This window comes from Ctenocephalides felis, unplaced genomic scaffold, assembly GCF_003426905.1.
Source record: "Ctenocephalides felis isolate EL2017-DRISC unplaced genomic scaffold, ASM342690v1 CF-g0.4_SCAFFOLD_01604, whole genome shotgun sequence".
In the NCBI taxonomy this organism is placed as follows: domain Eukaryota; kingdom Metazoa; phylum Arthropoda; class Insecta; order Siphonaptera; family Pulicidae; genus Ctenocephalides; species Ctenocephalides felis.
The window spans coordinates 3229497-3250259 of NW_020537758.1; the positions used below are offsets into that span (position 1 = coordinate 3229497).

General features: G+C 24.5%; 1 protein-coding gene across 1 annotated transcript in view; it reads right to left on the reverse strand.

The window, feature by feature from the left end:
- LOC113372845 overlaps positions 1–20763 on the reverse strand; it is a 58262-nt gene that overhangs the window by 31163 nt on the left and 6336 nt on the right. Inside the window, exons 2-3 of the mRNA XM_026613181.1 lie at positions 1155–1303; positions 932–1093 (exon numbers count right to left, since the gene is read on the reverse strand). Coding sequence (XP_026468966.1) covers positions 932–1093; positions 1155–1303 — 311 coding nt within the window. The remainder of the gene's footprint in view (positions 1–931; positions 1094–1154; positions 1304–20763) is intronic.

Sequence of the window (20763 nt, forward strand, 5' to 3'; positions counted from 1 at the left end):
TGAAAAAAATTGAATTTTTTTTTATTTCATATTTCAGTAGATTTATACTTTTAAAAATAACATATTAAAATTTCAAATCGATATCTCAAATAGTTTTTGAGTTACAGTCATTTAAAAAGTATACATATAGTATATAGTACAACGATCATTTTATCTTTAAACGCGTTTTTCTCAAACTGTGTTTTTCAAACTTGTCTCCATTGTATCTCAGAAACGGCTAGACCGAATTACTTGAAATTTACAGGGCACATTCAATATATTTAAACGCATGGAATGACCTATTATCAATCAAAAATTTCAAAACTTCGATTTTTTATAGCAAAAAAACTAAAAAAAAAAACGCCTAATTTGCAACTTTTATTTCAAATGTCTATAAACATCCAATTTTTTTGTATTCATTTGATTCTAGATCATTCCGTGCTTTTAAGCCTACAAATTAAAACGCCGTTTATTTTTTTTTGGTCAGATAAGCCGATCAGCCGGAATCGTGGAGACAGTGGGAGCTCTTTTTTTGAGGGGGGGGTGTTTAGAGCGCTGTAACTCTAGTTGGACTAAATTTTTTAGCTGAAATTTTATATTTATACTGTCCAAATATGTATTAATAAATGATAAAAAACTTGAAGCTCTAACTATTTACTGGTCGTAGAAAAAAATTCTAAAATATCCCTAAAAAACAGGCCGTCACATAGGAAGACCCCCTTAACTCTGCCTAAAAAAAAACATTGTGATAAAATTTTTAGTTTCTCTGCCTAAGAAAAAATATTGTGACAAAATTTTTAGTTAACTCTGCCTAAGAAAAAACATTGTGACAAAATTCTTAGTTAACTCTGCCTAAGAAAAAACATTGTGATAAATTTTTAGTCAACTCTGTCTAAGAAAATGTTTGTAATTAATTTTTTTTGTAGGTTTGGGTTTGTAGGTATGTACTTACTAAACTTTCTAGAATTTTTTTGATAGATTTTTGGTTCCTTTCGTTTGGTTCAAAATTGTACATTGGGCCGGTTGCATCTTGTAAAGATTGCGAATTTTCGATTTTTAGTCGTTTAGAATTTTCTCGGACCCGAAGAGCTTTTGCTGCTTCTTTCTTTAACAACTGAAAAAAAATATTTAAATTATTATTAATTATTTTAATTATTATTTATTTATTATATTACCTCTAGTAGTGCTGCTTTCTGGTCCTCGATATTGATATCATCGATTTCCGATGAAAATAAATTGGTACCACCAATTTCATCATTGATTTCGGGAACTGGTAAAGAATTTACCAGGAAAGGCGTTGCCACCAAAAAATCACCACCGACCACTTATACATATTAACGACACTGAAAAAATAACAAAAATATTATAAAAATTATATATAATATATATATATATATATATGTGTATATATATATATATATTGATAATATTTAATAATTAAATTAGTACGATTTATATACTATAAATAAATCGGTATGAATTTTATTAACATGAAATTAAGCACTGTATTTTTTTTTTAATTTAATCAAACGGAAAAGTGCAATTATTTATTGATAAGTAAATTAGATTCGTTACACAAATTTTCACGTTTTAGATTTTTCTGATCTAGTTTATACATTTTCATTTATTTTTTAATTTATCTGTTTTATATTTTATTAGGGTAAAATAATTTATTTTTCTAATTTTGTTTAGATTTTCTTATAATATATAGATGATAATAATTTAATTAATAATAATATGATTGATTTTTCTATATTTCATTTTTCCCTATATTCATTCACTTTAATTATATTTATAAATTTATTTATATGTATAAATTAACTTTTTTTTTAATTTAATCTGCAAAGAATTCATTCAAAATTTATCATTTTTTTTAGTTTTGTAAAAAATCTTGTGTATTAATTTTGATAAATATTATATACAATAGAAAATAAATAACTTTAAACTTTGCGTATATAAACCAAATTTAATTAAACAATCTAATTATTAACAAATTGATTGAAATTGTTTTTGTCCAACTATTTAAAACTAACAAGAATTTCTCAACAAATTTAATAATTTTCATTAAGTCATATTTAATAATTTCAAAAAATACTTAAAAAAGTTGGGAAACCACATTTGTTGATAAATTAATATTTATAATATTTTTTTAAATTAATTTATTTATAATTATTATCAGGCTAAAAATATAATACTTTGTTTTATTGATTAATAAATATAATAAAATTTTTATAATATTATAAATTAATTAAAATATATATCTGATATTTCAAATATGAGATTAAATTGAATTTCTCTGAATATCACATTTATTAATATATTTTTATTTATTATGAATTTCAAAATTAAATTCTTTATTTATAATATATTTTACCAAAATAAATATATTATTCATAAATATATCAAGACACTTAACACTGTTATTTGTTTTATTTTTATATATTTTTTTTTTTGTTTTTTAAGTTTAATTATTATTAAAAATGTATTTTTTAGTTATAAATGCCAAACTAAGCCAAATAAATTTTTATTATAATTCCACATAAAATGTATTTTAGTTATAAATGCCAAACTAAGCCAAAATAAATTTTTATTATAATTCCACATTCCAAAAATATTAAAAAAAATGATTAGAATTCATTAAAAATGTTTTTTTATTTGCCTATTAACATATTTTAATTCACCAGTACTGGATTCATTAATTATTATAATTATTTATTAATATTATATACAAATTTATCACATTTTATAATATTGAGTTCAAATAAAAACTTTACTAAACAAAAATTTTATTAATTAATTTTTGATTACGTAATATTGTTAACCTAATTTATATATATATATATATATATATATATGTATATATATAAATATATATATATATATATATATATATACATATATCACTACAATTTAATAAAAACTTCGAACAAAACTCGTTGATTCATAACATTTTTTATCAGACAAAAATATTTTTCCTAAATATATCCGAGCACATTTTTTCACCAAAAAGATTTCCAAATTTACCCTCACATATATTTTACTAAAACATACCGATTCAATCCAAGATTCAATATCGATAACAATTTTTTCCCAACTAAACCTGAATTAGTGCACATTTTAAGTTTTATACTCGTTTTGCAAATCCTCCTCGGCCATTACATCACATAATGACATACTCATATAGATGTAATTTCTATAATTTCAGAAAATTTCTGAATTATAACTTAGAAAGCGAACGATTTACTGTGTAATTTTGTATTTGGAATTATGAAATATTGTGAAAAAATCGATAATGGAATTTTTATTCATGTCCTAAAACATTGACTCGTCCTCTATGAGGAGTACTAATCGATGATGAATAATCGATTGAATTAAAATAAAATGAATATTAATTTAATCAAATGTATTATATATATATATATATGTATAATTATATATATATATATGTATATATATATATATATATATACATGTATGTATTTATATGTAAATAGTGCAAATATTGCACCTAATTACGTTCAAAGTAAATTAGTCGCTGGCCTTGAATTTTTCTTAAATTTCAAATTAGAAAAGTAATGTTTATATACGTCATACACCTTTGTAAAATGTGCAAAAATATTCTGTGAAGTAGAAGTCACGAAATGAATTAATTTTAGAATTGATGCAATTTTATAATAAAATCTATAATAGGTACATTCATCATTATTAAGTAGTTGTGGGTTTATAGAAATGTGTAAAGTATATGTTAAATATACAACATCCATTACAAATTATGTCATTGATGTTTAAATACAAGGGCTAGTACAAAAATCTTAAGATTTTACACTAATCCCATTTTCTGGTCGCGCGACGTTTGAGCGACCCTCGAACGAGGGCAAGTTTCAGGTTAAAAACACATTTCAGGGACTCGCTGCCGCCCGCTTTTAATTATTATAATATTTGCTATAAATATACAAACTTATGGCATCAAAGCATGATTATTACGATATTTTGGATTACATAATTATTTCTATAAAAAATAGCAAAATTTTACTGTAAATTCTAGAAAAAAATTGTTAAAAATGATATTTACGAACTTTAGCTATATTCGCACTTAGAAGCTATAAAGATCAAAAAAATATATTTAAAACTATAAAAATGGAATAAATAAAAGGCGGTCTATGTTTATAATGTTTAAGAAAAAAAAATCTGATACAATTTTTAAGTTAAGATATCACCAGAATATCAGTTTCCGGCCAAACGTCGATTTAGCTACCCTCGAACGGCGGCTGGTTTCAGGTTAAAAATACATTTTAGGGACTCGAGCTAAAGACCGTATTGAAAAAATATGAATATTTACAAAATAATCAAATATAAAATGAAAATTTTTCTATAATCATTTTTACACATTTATATACATATCGCTATTAATATACATCACGATTTAATTCAAAAATTATTTAACTAAACTAAATAGATAAAAATATATATAATTTACTTTAAAATTTATTTATATAATATACTCTAAAATTTAAAATAATGTTTACAGTTTTGTAGGAATCTCTAAAAATGGTTAAAAATTTTGGAGATCTCTATAAAGTGTTTGAAAAATGTCTGGAAATTTCAAAAAATATTTCAAAGTTTGTGGGAATTCTAAAAATGATTAAAAATGTTTAGAGGTCTATAAATTTCTAAAGGAATTTCGAAGGGACTTCTAAAAAATATTTAAAAAATGTGTGGAAATTTCAATAAATATTTTAAAAAAGTCTGTCATTTCTAAAAACAAAAATAAACTAAAATATATTAGAATTGCTAAAAATGATAAAAAATCTGGAAGACTCTGAAAGTGTTAATAATGTTTATGGATCTTTAAAAAATATATAAAAAATGTCTGAAAATTTCTAAAAATATTTTAAAAATGACTAGGAATTTCTAAAATGGTTCAAAATATTTAAAAATGTTTAGAATATATTGTAAGTCTGCGATGGCATTTAAAAAATGTTAGGACATCTTAAAAGTATTTGAATAATGTCTGGGAATCTCTAAAAATATATCAAAACCGTAAAGAAACTATGTATCCATGATCAATTAATTAATTAATTATTTATTAACGAAATAACTTATTTATTAAGTAGTTAACAATTTATTTCTCATAAATCTATTTATCCAGTTTTGTTAGACAATGAACAAATTTCATTGACAAACCTTGACTATAGAAAAATTTCGTAAATTCGTCCGGAAGTTTGGTTAATAAACATTTACAAATTATTATTATATTGACCGTGATCTGGATGAGTACTCATTGTTCAATGTAAAAAAATATTAAATAATTATTTAATAATAAAAATGAAAGAATATTAGCCCTCTGTACTAAATGAAGTTTTTGTATCATTTGTGAATAAAATATTTGTGCAAAATTAAACGATTCAGTGCCAAATGGTTCAGAATGACTTGAAACTAAATAATTGTTGTTAAAGACTTGCCAAGATATTTGCAATAAGTTTAACCTAAATTCTATGCACAATCTATTGTCATCTACCAGTGAACATAATTTACCTAGTTATAAACAATTTCCATTACAATTTATTATTATTATTAACAATCCAAGATGTACTACTTTAGATTATCGTTCACAAGTTAACCGTGATGAGAAAAGATTCAAGGAAATTTTACATGTTTTTTCATTTCATTTAATAAGACGAGCGAATTATAAAAATTATGAGGTTGACAACAAACTAGACGACTTGTCGGAAATATTGTTCAATGTTCATTGAAACTTCATTGTTCTGACGTCATTTGCAAATATTAATTTGTTTATAAAAAATAAATACTTGATTTACGTGCAACTAATTGATTGAAACGCTCGAATTTGGATTGGAAGATTTTTTGTTCAGTAAAGTCGATATGTGAATTTATTATGTACTGTGTCTTGTAGTAGTGAGTCATTAACATTTTTGTAATAAATTGATAAGTTTATAAATAATAATACAGCGAAGGCAAAATTCAGTTTTTTACCTTCTTCTTCGTATTCAAGAAACCTTTTGCGTTCAATGCAAAACCTGAATACTCAATACTTTAGGTTTTGCAATATCTATTGCAGAAATACGATTAGTATTTGCAAGATAATAGTTGTATATGTACACTGATATAGGTAATATAATATATATATATATATATATATATATGTGTATGTATTAATAAAACAAAGAAAACCTTGCTAACAGACATCCATCCAATATAAAACAATAACCAAGATCTGTGTATTAAAAAAAAACCCAAAAAAATCCATTTGTAAATTAATAAAATTTATAGAAACACCAAACCATTTTTTTTACTTCATTCAAAAAACTACTACAAAAATAGATTTTTATCACTTATTACAAACAAAATACTTTTATTTCAAAATTTTATCACTCATGTCACAAAAAATAAATGTGACTACAGAAGTAGAAATTTTTTACCAAAAAATCCAAGACTATTTTAGACAAAATAATTTAGCTAGATTTTTACTTTAATTAGTTAAACAATTCACCTGCCAAAAAATATCTTTACTGAAAATAAAATCTGAAAAAATATCATGCCAAGAAGACATCCCAAAAGTATAGAACAGAAACTTTCTTTCATTTTCAAAAACCATAAAAAATTGTCATCACATTTTCACAACCTAAAACTAGTTTTGAACTACAATATTACTACAATTAACTATTTACAATAAATATAAGTTCTTTAAGAGTACACCGAAAAAAAATCAAATTTAAGGAAAAATTCCATTACAATTATTATACTTAAAATTTGTATATTGTAAATAGAATAAATAGCAATAAAAAAAACAACTTTTAAGCTTCGTCTTTCACTACTCTATCACTAAAACCTATTTTAAATCAGTTTTACTTTTATCAACAAAATGCACTCATATTCCCTTACTTTTGAAAATGAAAATATTTTCCTAGTAGACAACAGAATAAAAAAATCACAAAAATAATAATTCTAAATATTCTAAATAATAAATAAATAATAAAATAATGATTCATCATTATTTACATATTCTGAGCCATAAATTTGTAAAAAATCTACTTACAATCCAACGTAAAAATTATTTGTTCTTTTTACACAGAAACAATTTCGAAAACAGTTGTTTTGAGGATAAAAACCATCTAATAATCATGATTATAAGAAAAATGAAACTAAAAATATATGCAGAAGGTATTTTACTAAAAAAAATCAAATTTATGTACATATTTATGTACAAAAAATTAGAGCATAAAAATCATTTTGCAAGTACTAATTAAAATTAATCATAATTTCTTCCACTTTTTTATATGTCTCTTTTGCCACTATATCATTAAAATGAATATCAAAATGTATTATTCATACTTATTAGGTCAATGATGACAATTCATCATACAATAATAAAAATTTGACCCTAAGACTCATGGAAAAAGTATTTAACCAGCACAAAAATCAATTCTACCTATTAGAAGAAAATCTAGAGCAAACATGTCAAATCTCAATTTTCACAATACTGTTAAAAATAAATTTCGTGTACTAAAAACAATATCAAAACAATCTAATTTATTTATACGAGATAGGGTAAGAGTTTTTTTTTATTTAGGCCAAAATTTTTTTACGGGTATAACGTAAATGCGTGACCCTAAGGAACGAAAAGATAAGTAAATATTATTGTAAAAAAATATTCCTAGTAGACAATGAGAAAAACTGGAAAACTAATAATTACACACAATAACAGTTATAATGAATTCGTAAAATAAATTTGGATCGACTTACATTCTCCACCGGACTCCTCAAAACAAATATCTCCTCACCACCTTATCACCAAAAACTATTTTTATCTTATCTATCTATCACTTATTATCACCCTGTCTCGTTGGTGTCTTTAGTCGTATTGAGGACAAGTCTCATCGTCTGATGATTATAAAATAAATTTGACCCTAGAGTTGGAGGCATCAGGAGGTCTATTGCATGCAACTTGCGACTTCGGCCGAGGAGACCGCGACGACGCCGGTCATGAATGACAATGAGATTCTAGTTGAGAAGAAAAAAAAATTACCTCGATTCGGTTGCACAATATTTTCACACCGACGGTGAGAATTCAGGTGTTATAAATAAATAAATAAATAAATAAATAAATAAATAAATAAATAAATAGTATATACAATATATATGTAAAGTTGGTGTCACGTTGTTTGTCCGCGATAGACTCCTAAACTACTGAACCGATTTTAAATTTTATTGATTCACCCTAAGAATTTACATCCAACTTAGGTTATAGGCTATATTAAAAATCCCAGTTTGTATTCAACATAACAAAATTTAAAAAATTTCAATTAACTTTGACAGTTGGAAAACGAAGCACTTTGACAATGTTTCTGAACAAATCGAAATAATTTGTTTTATGATCATGGCCTCAAAGATATTATAGATAAAAAAAAATCGATTCTATCAGGATTAGAGCAAATCAGATCGATTTAATTTCGAGAAGGATAGACAAAGCCTTAGTTTTAAATGTCAATGCTAAGGTTTGTCGGTTTTCAAAAACCGGTTTTGAAAACCGGTTTTTTGACAAAAATTGTGAAATTCGAAAACCGGTTTTTCAGTGGAAAAAATCGAATTTTGATACTTGGAATCTTATCGATCGATAAAATTTGGAATCATATCAGTCTGTTATAGTTCCCAGTAAGTTCTGTTATTTTTTGTCATTAATTTAGATTATTATATCAAATGTATATATTAATTTAGATCAATGTGACTTTTTGTTGAAGGAGTGAATTGCTCAACTCAAAAAAAGAGGTTTTAGCCACAAATAAAAAAACAAAATTTGAAATTAATTAATTAAAATTGTTCGGAATAGAATAAACTAAAATAGACATTAAGTGTGTATCGATATGTACCTATTTTTTTATTTAATTAGAAGGTAAAAGTTTTTTGTTTTAAAATGTATTATTTTCATTTGTTCGAACTCTTTTCTTTCACTATCATACACATATTTTCATTCTTATACGTGAAAATAATGCATGAATAACGAATAATTATTTTCAAAGTTATTTGATCCAGCTAAACTATTATTTTTTAGTTTCACTAATTAATATTAAATTAATTTTGTTTACTTTCTATAAAATTGAACAATAAATAAATTCAGTCAAATACTGCTCTAAATTACACTAAATTTACGGACAAATTACAGAATATTCGTGCAAAAATTTATTTTCTATATAAAATTCGAAAACCGGTTAAAACCGTTTTTTTTAGTAAAATTAAAATTCGAAAACCGGTTTTCTGAAATGTCGGTTTTTGTATAAACCCTAGTCAATGCCTTAGTCTAAATGTTAGGAGTTGTTATAGTTAAGAAAATTGCAAAAACATTTTTTTTTTAATTATTATGAAGTTCACTTTAAAATAAGTAAAGTAAAATAAAAATAATACGAAACCGATCAGCACAACTGAAAATATTAAATTTAAAGCAGATGATGTTCATACAAATGGAGCACATCATCCATATTTTAATCATGGATATTTACGTAAAAAAATTTCTTTCAGAAAAATCCTGAAATTCGTGGCAAATGATTTTATGAATAATATCGGTAAATAAAAATTCAGACTATTCTAAAATGTGACATTTTATTTTTCCCAAAATCCGAGCGATTTGTAAAAGAATAATCCATAAACGATATAATTATTTCAAACACGATTTTAAAGTATACCGAGTTGTTGTAGGTCAAAATAATGTTAGAAAATATTATAGACAATTTAATTTTGTACAATTTTCCTACACCATTTAGATTCCACAAAAAGTTTAAAAGTTATAAATAATTTACTAAATAAATGCACTTTTTTCCCACACGTATCTATTCATCGCATTTCTACAAGAACATAATCAAAAATAATGAAAATAGGATTTTAACACTTTTTAGTCTTCAAAAGCGATTTTAAAGTATACCTAGTTGCTGTAGGTCAATGTGATGTTAGAAAAGATTATAGACAATTTAATTTTCAACAAATTTGTAGAATATTTTATTTAAATTAAATAAATAGTTTCCATGTTACAAAATATCAAACAAAGTACGTTGTTGATAAAAACGCATAAACTAATTATCTATTTTCAAGGGCAATTTTAAAGTATACCGACTTGCTGCAGGTCAAAATAGTGTTAGAAAATATTATAGATGATTCAATTTTGCACAAATTTGCGAAATATACTATTAAGATACCACAAAAAGTTTAAAAGTTATAAATATTTTAGTAAATAAATGCGCATTCATGCTCCGAGCAAATTAATAACAAGTGAATGTACTTTTAGACGCTAAGATTTTTTATTTGTTTTCGATTGCGATTTTAGAGTATATCAAGTTGCTGTAGGGCATTATGATGTTAGAAAATATTATGGACAATTCAATTTTGTACAAATTCGCCAAATACACTTATCAAATTCCGCGAACAATTCAAAAGTCATAAATAATTAACCAAATAAATACATTTTCTTCTCGCACGTTTTCCATCAAAATTATTAACTAGCTGTAAGTGGAATTCTGTCTTGAGGCAATTATGGCATCGTGCTTTAAGGCAAATTGCTGGAACTTCCCGTACCGTAACGAAATGTTCGAGGAATACTGAATGTTTTCAAATAGATTATTATAAATATTGTAAAATTGTCTAATATTTATAAGAATTATATAAACTGAATTGCAGAGTTCAAATTATTTGTAAAGTATATTAGTACTATAGTCAGATTTAAAAATAAAATCTGAAATATTTTTGATATACAAAAAACTAAAAAAAAAAAAAAAAAAAAAAAATTGGAACAAAATTTTTTTTCCAAAATCAATTATTTCGTTAAGACAAGCAGAAAGTTCTCTCAAAAATTGCCATTTTTTACATATTTAGCTCCGTATCTTCAAAATGGCTGGGCCTGCCTTTGCCAAAAACTAATAAACACTTCTCCCAATCATTACTAATTGAATGTTTTTTAGATCATTCAAATCGGATACTCCGTTCTCTCAAAAATTCGATCTCTATTTTCTGCACTCTTTGCTCCGTATCTCAGAAACGGCTGGACCTGCCTTTGCCAAAAACTAATCAGCTCTTTTCCCTATCAATTGGAATCGAATGTTTTTTGAACCATTCAAATCGGTTAATCCGTACGCCCGAAAACGTGGGCGAAAATTTGTATCCATACATACATACACACTCACACACACACACACACACACACACACACACATCCATTTTTTCTGAGGTATGCCAAAACGTTCAGAAACCTTCAAAACATCGAGAAATGTAAAAATTTTCAATTCCGATTTTCGGCCCATTACAATAACTTACCCTACGGGAAGTTAAAAATTAGATTATATCAACCTCAATGTTTTCAATAAAAGTTTTGAAGTATACGGAGTTGCTGTAGGACAGTTTGATATTAGAAAATATTATAGACAATTCAATTTTGTATAAATTCGCCAAATACACTATTGAAATTCCACTAAAAGTTCAAAAGTTATATATAATTTACTAAAAAAATCCACTTTCTTTTCGCACCTTTTTTTGGTCTTTGCACTTCTGCTAGGTCATCATCAAAATTAATAAATACTTTACAATCTTCTAAGATCTCATATATCTATTTATGACATCAATAAAATACAACCATCATAACATTATGATGATAGTACCAATTTCTTCAAACCTTGACCAGAATTTTGTTGATGATGGTAATTTCGTCATAATTTGTGTGAACCCGATGACTCCGACAAAGAAAAAAGTGTAAATGATGTTTTTGTAACAGAATAAATGCTTAGGATTATAAATTATTAAAATTGTTTTCACGTTTTTTTTGTACAATTATAACAATTGTTTTATCTACAAAAAATGATAATTTTCAAGTGAATTATGCAACTGCAACTTTAATAGAAGCTTCGAGAAAATTGAAATACGAAATGAAAAATTATATGACTAATACATAATTAAATTACTATTTATCAATTTAATTTTATATAATATTTGGTAACATCACAATGACAAAAATCCAAAAAAAATGTAGGCAAAAAATAAAAACTTAAAATTTTTGATCTAGTTTAGTTATTCGCGTTACTTTAATTCTAGTATAATATGTCGTCATTTTTGCAAATAGTTTTTTATTTATTCTGTTAAGGTAAACTATGATATTTATTATCAACATATGCTCACGTCCTGCCAACTTTATTTAATTTTTTTTTTGAAAATCGTAACACGTGTTTTATATAATGTAGGAAGAAACTATGAACATTAGAAGGCAATCTCCATAAAACCAGTTTGAAAACAAAACTACTTCTTCATAATAGTAAAAACTAACTCATAAGCGAGTACGACTCCTGTATCAGTAGCAGATAGTAAAAAATTAGAAAAAAAATTTATGATTTTTTATTTTGAAAAAAAAAATCCTCAGTATTAACTATAAATAGAAATTAAGATTCAAACTCTGGTTGTATCTTGAAAATACCATTTTAGATGTTTTTTTAAATAAAACCAAAAAATGTGAATTATTGTACCTCTGATAAAAATTTTACTACCAAGACACTTGCAGAGGTTTCTGTGCTTTTCTACAATTATAAAGCTCGTATTTCAAAATTTTATTCCAGAACCCTTAGTGTACAAGTGTAGTTCTAGTTTAATAATAGTTTTATATTAATTTTATAGTTGTTTTTTATTTAAAACAAAAAATTACTGGCGCCTTGAATGATGTTCGTCGCCCTGACCTACTGCACACAGGATTTCATTGTTGTTACATGACATGAATACAAAAACATGATTATTTAGAATTAAAACATTAAATAAATTATATTTAAATACATACATGTATATATACATATATATGTATATATTTATATATAAATGTATATGTATTTATATATAAATGTATATGTATTTATAGCACCTAAAAATGCAATCACTTTTATGAATTGGACGTGTCGAGCCACATAAATTTAGTTTGAAACCATAATAGTAAAAATTAGTCACTATTATATTTTTTTTATAATCTATTCATTATTTTAATTTGGATTAAATTGTTATATTAATTATATGATATTATTTTTTTTTTTCGACAAATGCCAAAGCTTCACTTTTATTCATATTGTCATGTGAAACAAACTAATAAAATTAAATGCAAATGAATAAAAAATTATTTTGTTATTATTTGTTAGTATTGAAAATGTTGAAAAGTGCTTTATTGGACAAACATAAAAATCTCCACAATTCCATTATAAAATTCAAAAGATTTGTAGAAATTAAATAAAATACGTATTTTACAAATTGGTCCTAAATACAAAACACCTTCGACATTTTTGAAAAAAAAAATTCAATCCTGAAAATATCTCCCCACCGGAATTACATTTACGAATAAAATTTTTTAATATACGAATTTATAGGTTTTAGTACTGGTTATTTTATTAGATCTAATTGTAATAAATCCTGATTTGAATAAAAATAATTATGAAATATTTCTTATAATTTTTCATATAAAAGTTTTAAAAAATCAATTAATTCTTCTTTGTTTAAAGAAGAGACAATTTTTGTGTGTGGAAAGAAAGTGCATTTATTTAGTAAATTACTTATAACTTTTGAACTTTTCGTAGAATTTAACAAATGTGTTCGAAAAATTTGTACAAAATTAAATAATCTATAATATTTGCTATTACTATAAAGCTGTAAAACAATTCGGTCTGAAAATAGATACAGTTTTGTGTACATTTCAGGAAGATGCTTTTTTTGTTTATCTTTTGTAACTTTTAAACTACTTATTTAATTTAAATAAAATATTCAGAAAATTTGTACAAAATTAAATTGTCTATAATATTTTCTAACATCATAAAACCCTACGGCAACTCAGTATACTTCATAATTAAATTAAAAATATAAAATACATTTTTGAGAAAAATTTAGTTCTGGAAATATCTTTCCACCGGAATTACTTGTACAAATGTAATTTTCTAATTTACGAATTTCTAGGTTTCAATACTAATTATTTTAATAGATCTTATTAAAAAAATCCTGATTAAAATAAAAATAATTAAGAAATATTTATTATAATTTTTTATATGAGTTTTAAAAATTTCAACAAAATCTCTGTTGTTTAAGGGGTTATATACAATTAATCGGCCAAATATAAGTCATTTTTCTAGAATTTTTCCTGTGGATACTATTAAATGTATCGATACAGAAATGCATACACATATAAAGACATCTTTTAACTATATTTTAGAAATAATTACAGGTGAAAATATTTATTTAAAAAAAAGTAACAGCAGATCTGCTGCAGCACCTCTAGAAGAACACGTTTTGGGAGAAGAGACAGTTCTGAATATTTATGATAAAATTTTGCTCTGGGGAATTTATTGAATTAATTTAACTTATGACTAAAAGTATTGCATATATCGATCGCCAAATTTGTTAATGAAATTTGGAAAATACCAAGAGTTATATATATATACACACACATATATATATATATATATATATATATTCTAAGTCATTCTAATTTATAATTCAAACATCATACAAAATGATCCAACAAGATTCTAATAAGAAGTTTTGATATGTCTAGAAAAAAATTGCAAGAACAATGATTTGCAAATTGTTTGGAATCATTACATGCACTTATTTGCTAAATAAATGTCATAATTCTTTAAAATTTGAAATAAAAATAATAATTGTAGACGAAGAACTTTTGACTCTAATTATAAACCAATACTTCATAAAATATTTAAAATAAAAAATACTATAATATATATATATATATATATATATATATATATATATATATATATATATATATATATATATTTCTCAATATATCTTTTACAGTTAATTACAATTTAATCACCGATTGTTTTAAAACGTATTAGTTAATTAAACGTATCCAAAGTGTCAGTTATTACACATATGATTACTCAAAAATAGCCCTCGGGCTATTGTTGGACGACACTTTAACAATAATTGCAATATTGCAATATTACAAGAATTATGATGGATGGATGGAAAATATTGGATTTAAAGTAATAGACGGAGCGCTGGGGGAAAAAATACGAAGATAATTATATTGATATTGAATTAATATATTTTTTGTAGCAACTAATCGAATTATATCGATATGATGTTGAAATTTTGAAGACCCTTATTTTTTCAAATTTTATGAAATCTTTTATAATTAAACCATCAAAACTAAATTTAAATTAAAAATCTAAGACGTTTATTTAGAGCATAAACTCTTTTATCTAAAAAAAAATTGTTTCGACAATTAATCACCAAAAACTCTTTTTTTAGTTCCAATCTAAACATTTATGCTTGTATGTACTTTACACATAAAAATGTCGGTATTTAAAAACTTTTTAAAAAAAATTATGTTAAACTAAGTACGTAATATTTTAGTGGATACCCTGAAGTATACTATACTGAAATTACAACATTCTTGAACAACCAGTACGTTCTGTAAAGCTCGTCAAACTTGAGTCTTTGGTCAAATTTAGTCATTAGTGTGTATACATGTACTATATACATAAAAATGTAGATATTTAGAAAGTTTGAAAGAAAATGTATTAATTCAAGCACGCAGTATTTTAGTAGATATTTTCAAGTATAATGTACTCAAATTACAACATTATTGTACGAACGGTACGCCCTGTAGAGCTCGTCGAACTTGACTCTCTAGTTCAACTCTCTAGTCATTGGTGTTAGTAAAGTATGATTTGTTTGTACTATGTACATAAAAATGTGGAGATTTAAAATAGTTTGACAAAAAATATATTAATCTAAATATGCAGTATTTTAGTAAATACTTTAAAGTATAGTATATTGAAATTACAAAATTCATGTAAACCAGGAACGCCCTGAAGAGCTCGTCAAACTTTAGTCTCTAGTCAAACAAAGTCATTTGCTTGTGTGTATTATAAAGATAAAAATGACAATATTTAAAAAGTTTAAAAGAAAATATTTTAATCTAAGTATGCAGTATTTTAGTACATACTCTGAAGTATAATTTACTCAAATTACAACATTTATGTACACCAGGTACGCCCTGGAGAGCTCGTCAAACTTGACTATCTTGTCAAACATAATCATTTTTTCAAGTAAAGTATGATTTGTATGTACTTTACTCATAAAAATAAAAATTTCCAAAAATTTTGAAAGAAAATGTTTTAATCTAAGTATGCAGTATTTTAGTAGATACTTTGAAGAATAATATACTCCAATTACGACAATCTTGCGCGATGGGTACGCCCTGCAGAGCTCGTCAAACTTTAGTCTCTAGTCAAACTTAGTCATTTATGCTTGTATGTATGATACACATAAAAATGTTAATATTCAAAAAGTCTTAAAGAAAATATATTAATCTAAATATGCAGTATTTTAGTACATACTCTGAAGTATAATTTATTCAAATTAACAACCGGTACGTCCTGTAGAGCTCGTCAAACTTAAGTCTCTAGTCAAACTTAGTCATTTATGCTTGTAAAGTATGATTTGTATGTACTATACACATAAAAATGAAAATATTCAAAAACTTCGAAAGAAAGTATATTAATTTAAGTATGCAGTATTTTAGTGAAAACTTTAAAGTATAATATACGGAAATAACAAAATTCTTGTACAAACGGTACGTCCTGCAGAGTTCGTCAAAGTTAATCTCTAGTCATTTACTGTAACTTACTCAATGAGTCCAAAATGAAACTGCTAACGATTCGGAATAATAATTGTAAGTATGATTAACTTTTAAATGTGTCTTTTATCCCACCAGCTCTCCGTCTAATCGGTAATTTCAATGTTGTATAATGCAATTACGGTTTTGAAAACTAAAAAAGTGAACGCCCGTGATGACAAAACTTTGCAACAACAATTACAATTAGAATTTGTTGTACGAAATCAGGAAATACTTAACATTTATATGTAATAATAAAATAATAAACTAATATGTAACATCGTCGACTATTATGGACAAGTTACACATCAAATCATATACAAAATATATATATATATATATATTTATTTTTATATATATTTATTTATTTATGAATTTTAATCTAGTCGATTTTTGATAAAAGCTACAGAAAAGCGTGGCTGAATATGCTATATAATTATTATAGATCAAATTTTATATGTCTAGATTTTAAATTCTTTTTTAAGGATTTTTTTTATAAGTTCATTTTTAAAATCATAATTTCACAATGAAAAAAAAATTTTTTCATAACTAATTATATTAAATAACATATTCAAACTTAGTTTTGTACAATTCAATTTAGACTGTATAGTAAATAAAAACTATTTTTAACAATTTTAATATTACTTAAATTAATTCAGTAACATTGAATAATATTAAATTAGATTAATTTAAATATTTGGTCCTATTTTTATTATGGAAGTTCTAATTCAATATATTAATAATGTTATGAAAATATATATGAAGTATTAATTTGAAATATTCAATCATTTTTACATGTTCAAAAAATTAGTAAAAACTTTTATTTTGTCATCATAAATTTGCATCTACTTGTGTGATATAAATAAAATATTTCAAAACTTTAATTATTATAAAAACGAAAATTGCTTTAATGAAATTTAACATTTCAAATTCTTTCAACATTTAAATCAGTATTAGTATTTATTTATAACTATTTTTGTTATAAAACTGAATAAAAGTCGCCTGGAACCAAGCAATCATTTGAGTGATGCAAAAATGTTCGTCAGAAACTTATAAACAATTTGTATTAAAAACTTATAAGTAAAATAAAATTATTTATATATTTTTAAATAAATGATTAATTTAATAAAAATACAGCAATAATTCAAAATATTTGTTATTAGCACCTAAACATCTGGACTAAGCTTCCTTTCACAAAATTAATTTTTTTTGGCACCATATATAAATTTTTGTCCAAGAATTATACACAATATTTTTTTTACAAATCGTTTAAAACCATTACCATAGTCATAGTTTCCTTATTATACCAGAGGACGTACAGGATTTTTGAAAATAATTGAACTCAATGTTTTCACTAAATCAACAGTCAATTTTTCTTAGTCAATAACACTCCTATTTTTCTTCAAGACACTTCACAGGATCATTAGCAATTTTCCTCAGATCAGACTTTTGGATTCTTTATAAAATTGCTACTAAGGCTGCAATGATGACAACCAGTAGAAAAAAATTGAACTCACTAAACTTCGTCAACAAAATTGCCCAAAAAATCATTTAACCTTATGAATAGTAATCCTGCACTTATTTTTTATCAACCGTTTTCTTTCTGGACATTTCGAAGGACTATTTACATTATTCTTTTTTTGGAGTATTTTGTACTAAACTTACGACATTCTAGAACAAACGGTACGCCCTGTAGAGCTCGTCAAACTTAAGTCTCAAGCTTAGTCATTTATGTTTGTGAAGTATGATTTGTATGTACTTTATCCATAAAAATGTCAATATCTAGAAAGTTTGGAAGAAAATAAATAAATTTAAGTACGCAGTATTTTAGTAGATACTTTGAAGTATTATTTACTCAAATAACAACTTTCTTGTACACCAGGTACGCCCTGCAGAGCTCGTCAAACTAAAGTCTCAAGCTTAGTCATTTATGCTTGTGAAGTATGATTTATTTGCACTTTACTCAAAAAACGTCAATATCCAAAAAGTTTGAAAGAAAATAGATTAATTTAAGTAAACAGTATTTCAGTAGATACTTTGGATTATAATTTAAAACACCAACAAATACCTAAAAATACCATTTTTACCAAACTTTCTACCTTATCGATTGGAAACAGTTTTCAGGAAAATTCATGCAAACTTTCTTATGGCAAAAAATGCCACTTGCACCTTGTTCTTATATTTTATTACAAAAATACGAGTCTTACTCGCATTACACAATTTTGTTTATGCGTAATGATTTTTAAGACGTGAAAAGGTTAACACAATCTACAAAAAGTCATCTTTGGAACTTTTAGATAGATTTTAGATAATAAACAATTATTGAATATATATATATATATATATATTTATATATATATATATATATATATTTATATATATATATATATATATATATTAAGAAATGTCTTTTATAATGTGAGATGTAATTCGCACTTTTGTGCGTCAGAATTAGATAAAACTGTCAATCACATTTTCTTTCAAAATATTTCAAACACAAAAATTGAATAAATTATGCAATTGTGCGTATTATATATTTTTTCTAATAATTTTATCTATTAAATTGCGATCTTTAGAGATAAATTAGTCCATTTGACATTTAGCAGAAATAATTACGACACATTTTTTCTGAAAAAATCAGATTTATTTCTGTTATTGTGACACACTTTATTCTAAAAAAATTTACTATTTATTTACATTATTTTAGCACTGTTTGCTAAGAAAATCTAGTATATTTTTTAATTTGGACACACTTTTCCTTAAAAAAATCTTAAAACTATTGTATTTTTGATATAGCATATTTTATAATGTATATTTTTTATATAACTTCATTAACCGCATTAATAATACTATAAATATTTAATCATCAATTTAGTCTCCTATTAACAATTTCAACACATTTGTGTAAATACATATGCACATATGCATATACTACTATTATTATTAGTTGCATGTTAAACTTGAATGCAGTCTCTTTAAATACTTGACACAGATTTTATGCAACAGGATTTTGCAATAATATTAAATACTGCAAGAACAAATGCTAAAAAGACTATAAAATTATTAATTGTTAAATGGAAAAAAGTTACAAAAAAACTTTTACATACATGGGACCTAAAAGTGGGTTAAAGGTCGCATATATTTGTTTGCCATTTTGTGCATTTTGTGTCCATTAGTTACTATTGTAAGCTTTTTTTATAGGATTTTTCCATTTTTTTTTTAAATAATCTTAGTCATTCTGCTGTCATCTGAGATGAGATTCGAAGAAATGTAAAGAAAGTAAAAGTGGTCGCCGATTGCGCAACTTTTGCTTGGAAGAAGAAAGCTAAAAATTTATAATAACAACATATACAATTTTGTTCGAAAATTATTTCATAGACACGAATTTCCTATGAATAAATTAAATTTATAATTTGATGAAGAAATTTTGTAATTGAACCACTTTTCGTAGGCGTAAAATATTTAAGGACGTCATAAACTTTAACATCAAAAGTTCCAATGAAAAAAAATTGTAATTTAAATTTGAACTGAGTTTTTTTCAATATTAGAATTTCATGTTATACTAGATACTTGAACGTATAATTTACTAAAATTACAGGTTTGTAGTATAAATGGTACGTCTGAAATAAATATTCAAATATATTATGTCTATTTACTTGCTTGTTTTAGGTACTTTCTTTATTAGACTATCAATATTTTTAATTGTGTGGTGATATTTAATAATTTAGGTAAACAGTCTTTTAGTATATACATTTAAGTATAATGTACTAAAATTTCAGCATTGTAGTATGAACGGTACGCCCAAAAAAATTTTTTTTTTAAATAAAGTGTCCACAAATTTACTTGCTATAGCCTCTTGTTTTAGGTACTTTTGTATTAGACTATTAAACTTTTTAATTACGTCACAAAATTTACTAAATTAAGTATACATAATTTTTGTACATATATTTAAGTATAATTCAGTAAAATTTCAAGATAGCAGTACAAACGGCACGTTCCAAATAAATTTTCAAAAATATGTCTATTTACTTGCTCGTTTTAGGTACTTTCTACATTAGACTATTAATATTTTCAACTACTTCACTAATTTACTAATTCAAGTATATAGTATGGTAGCACATATATAT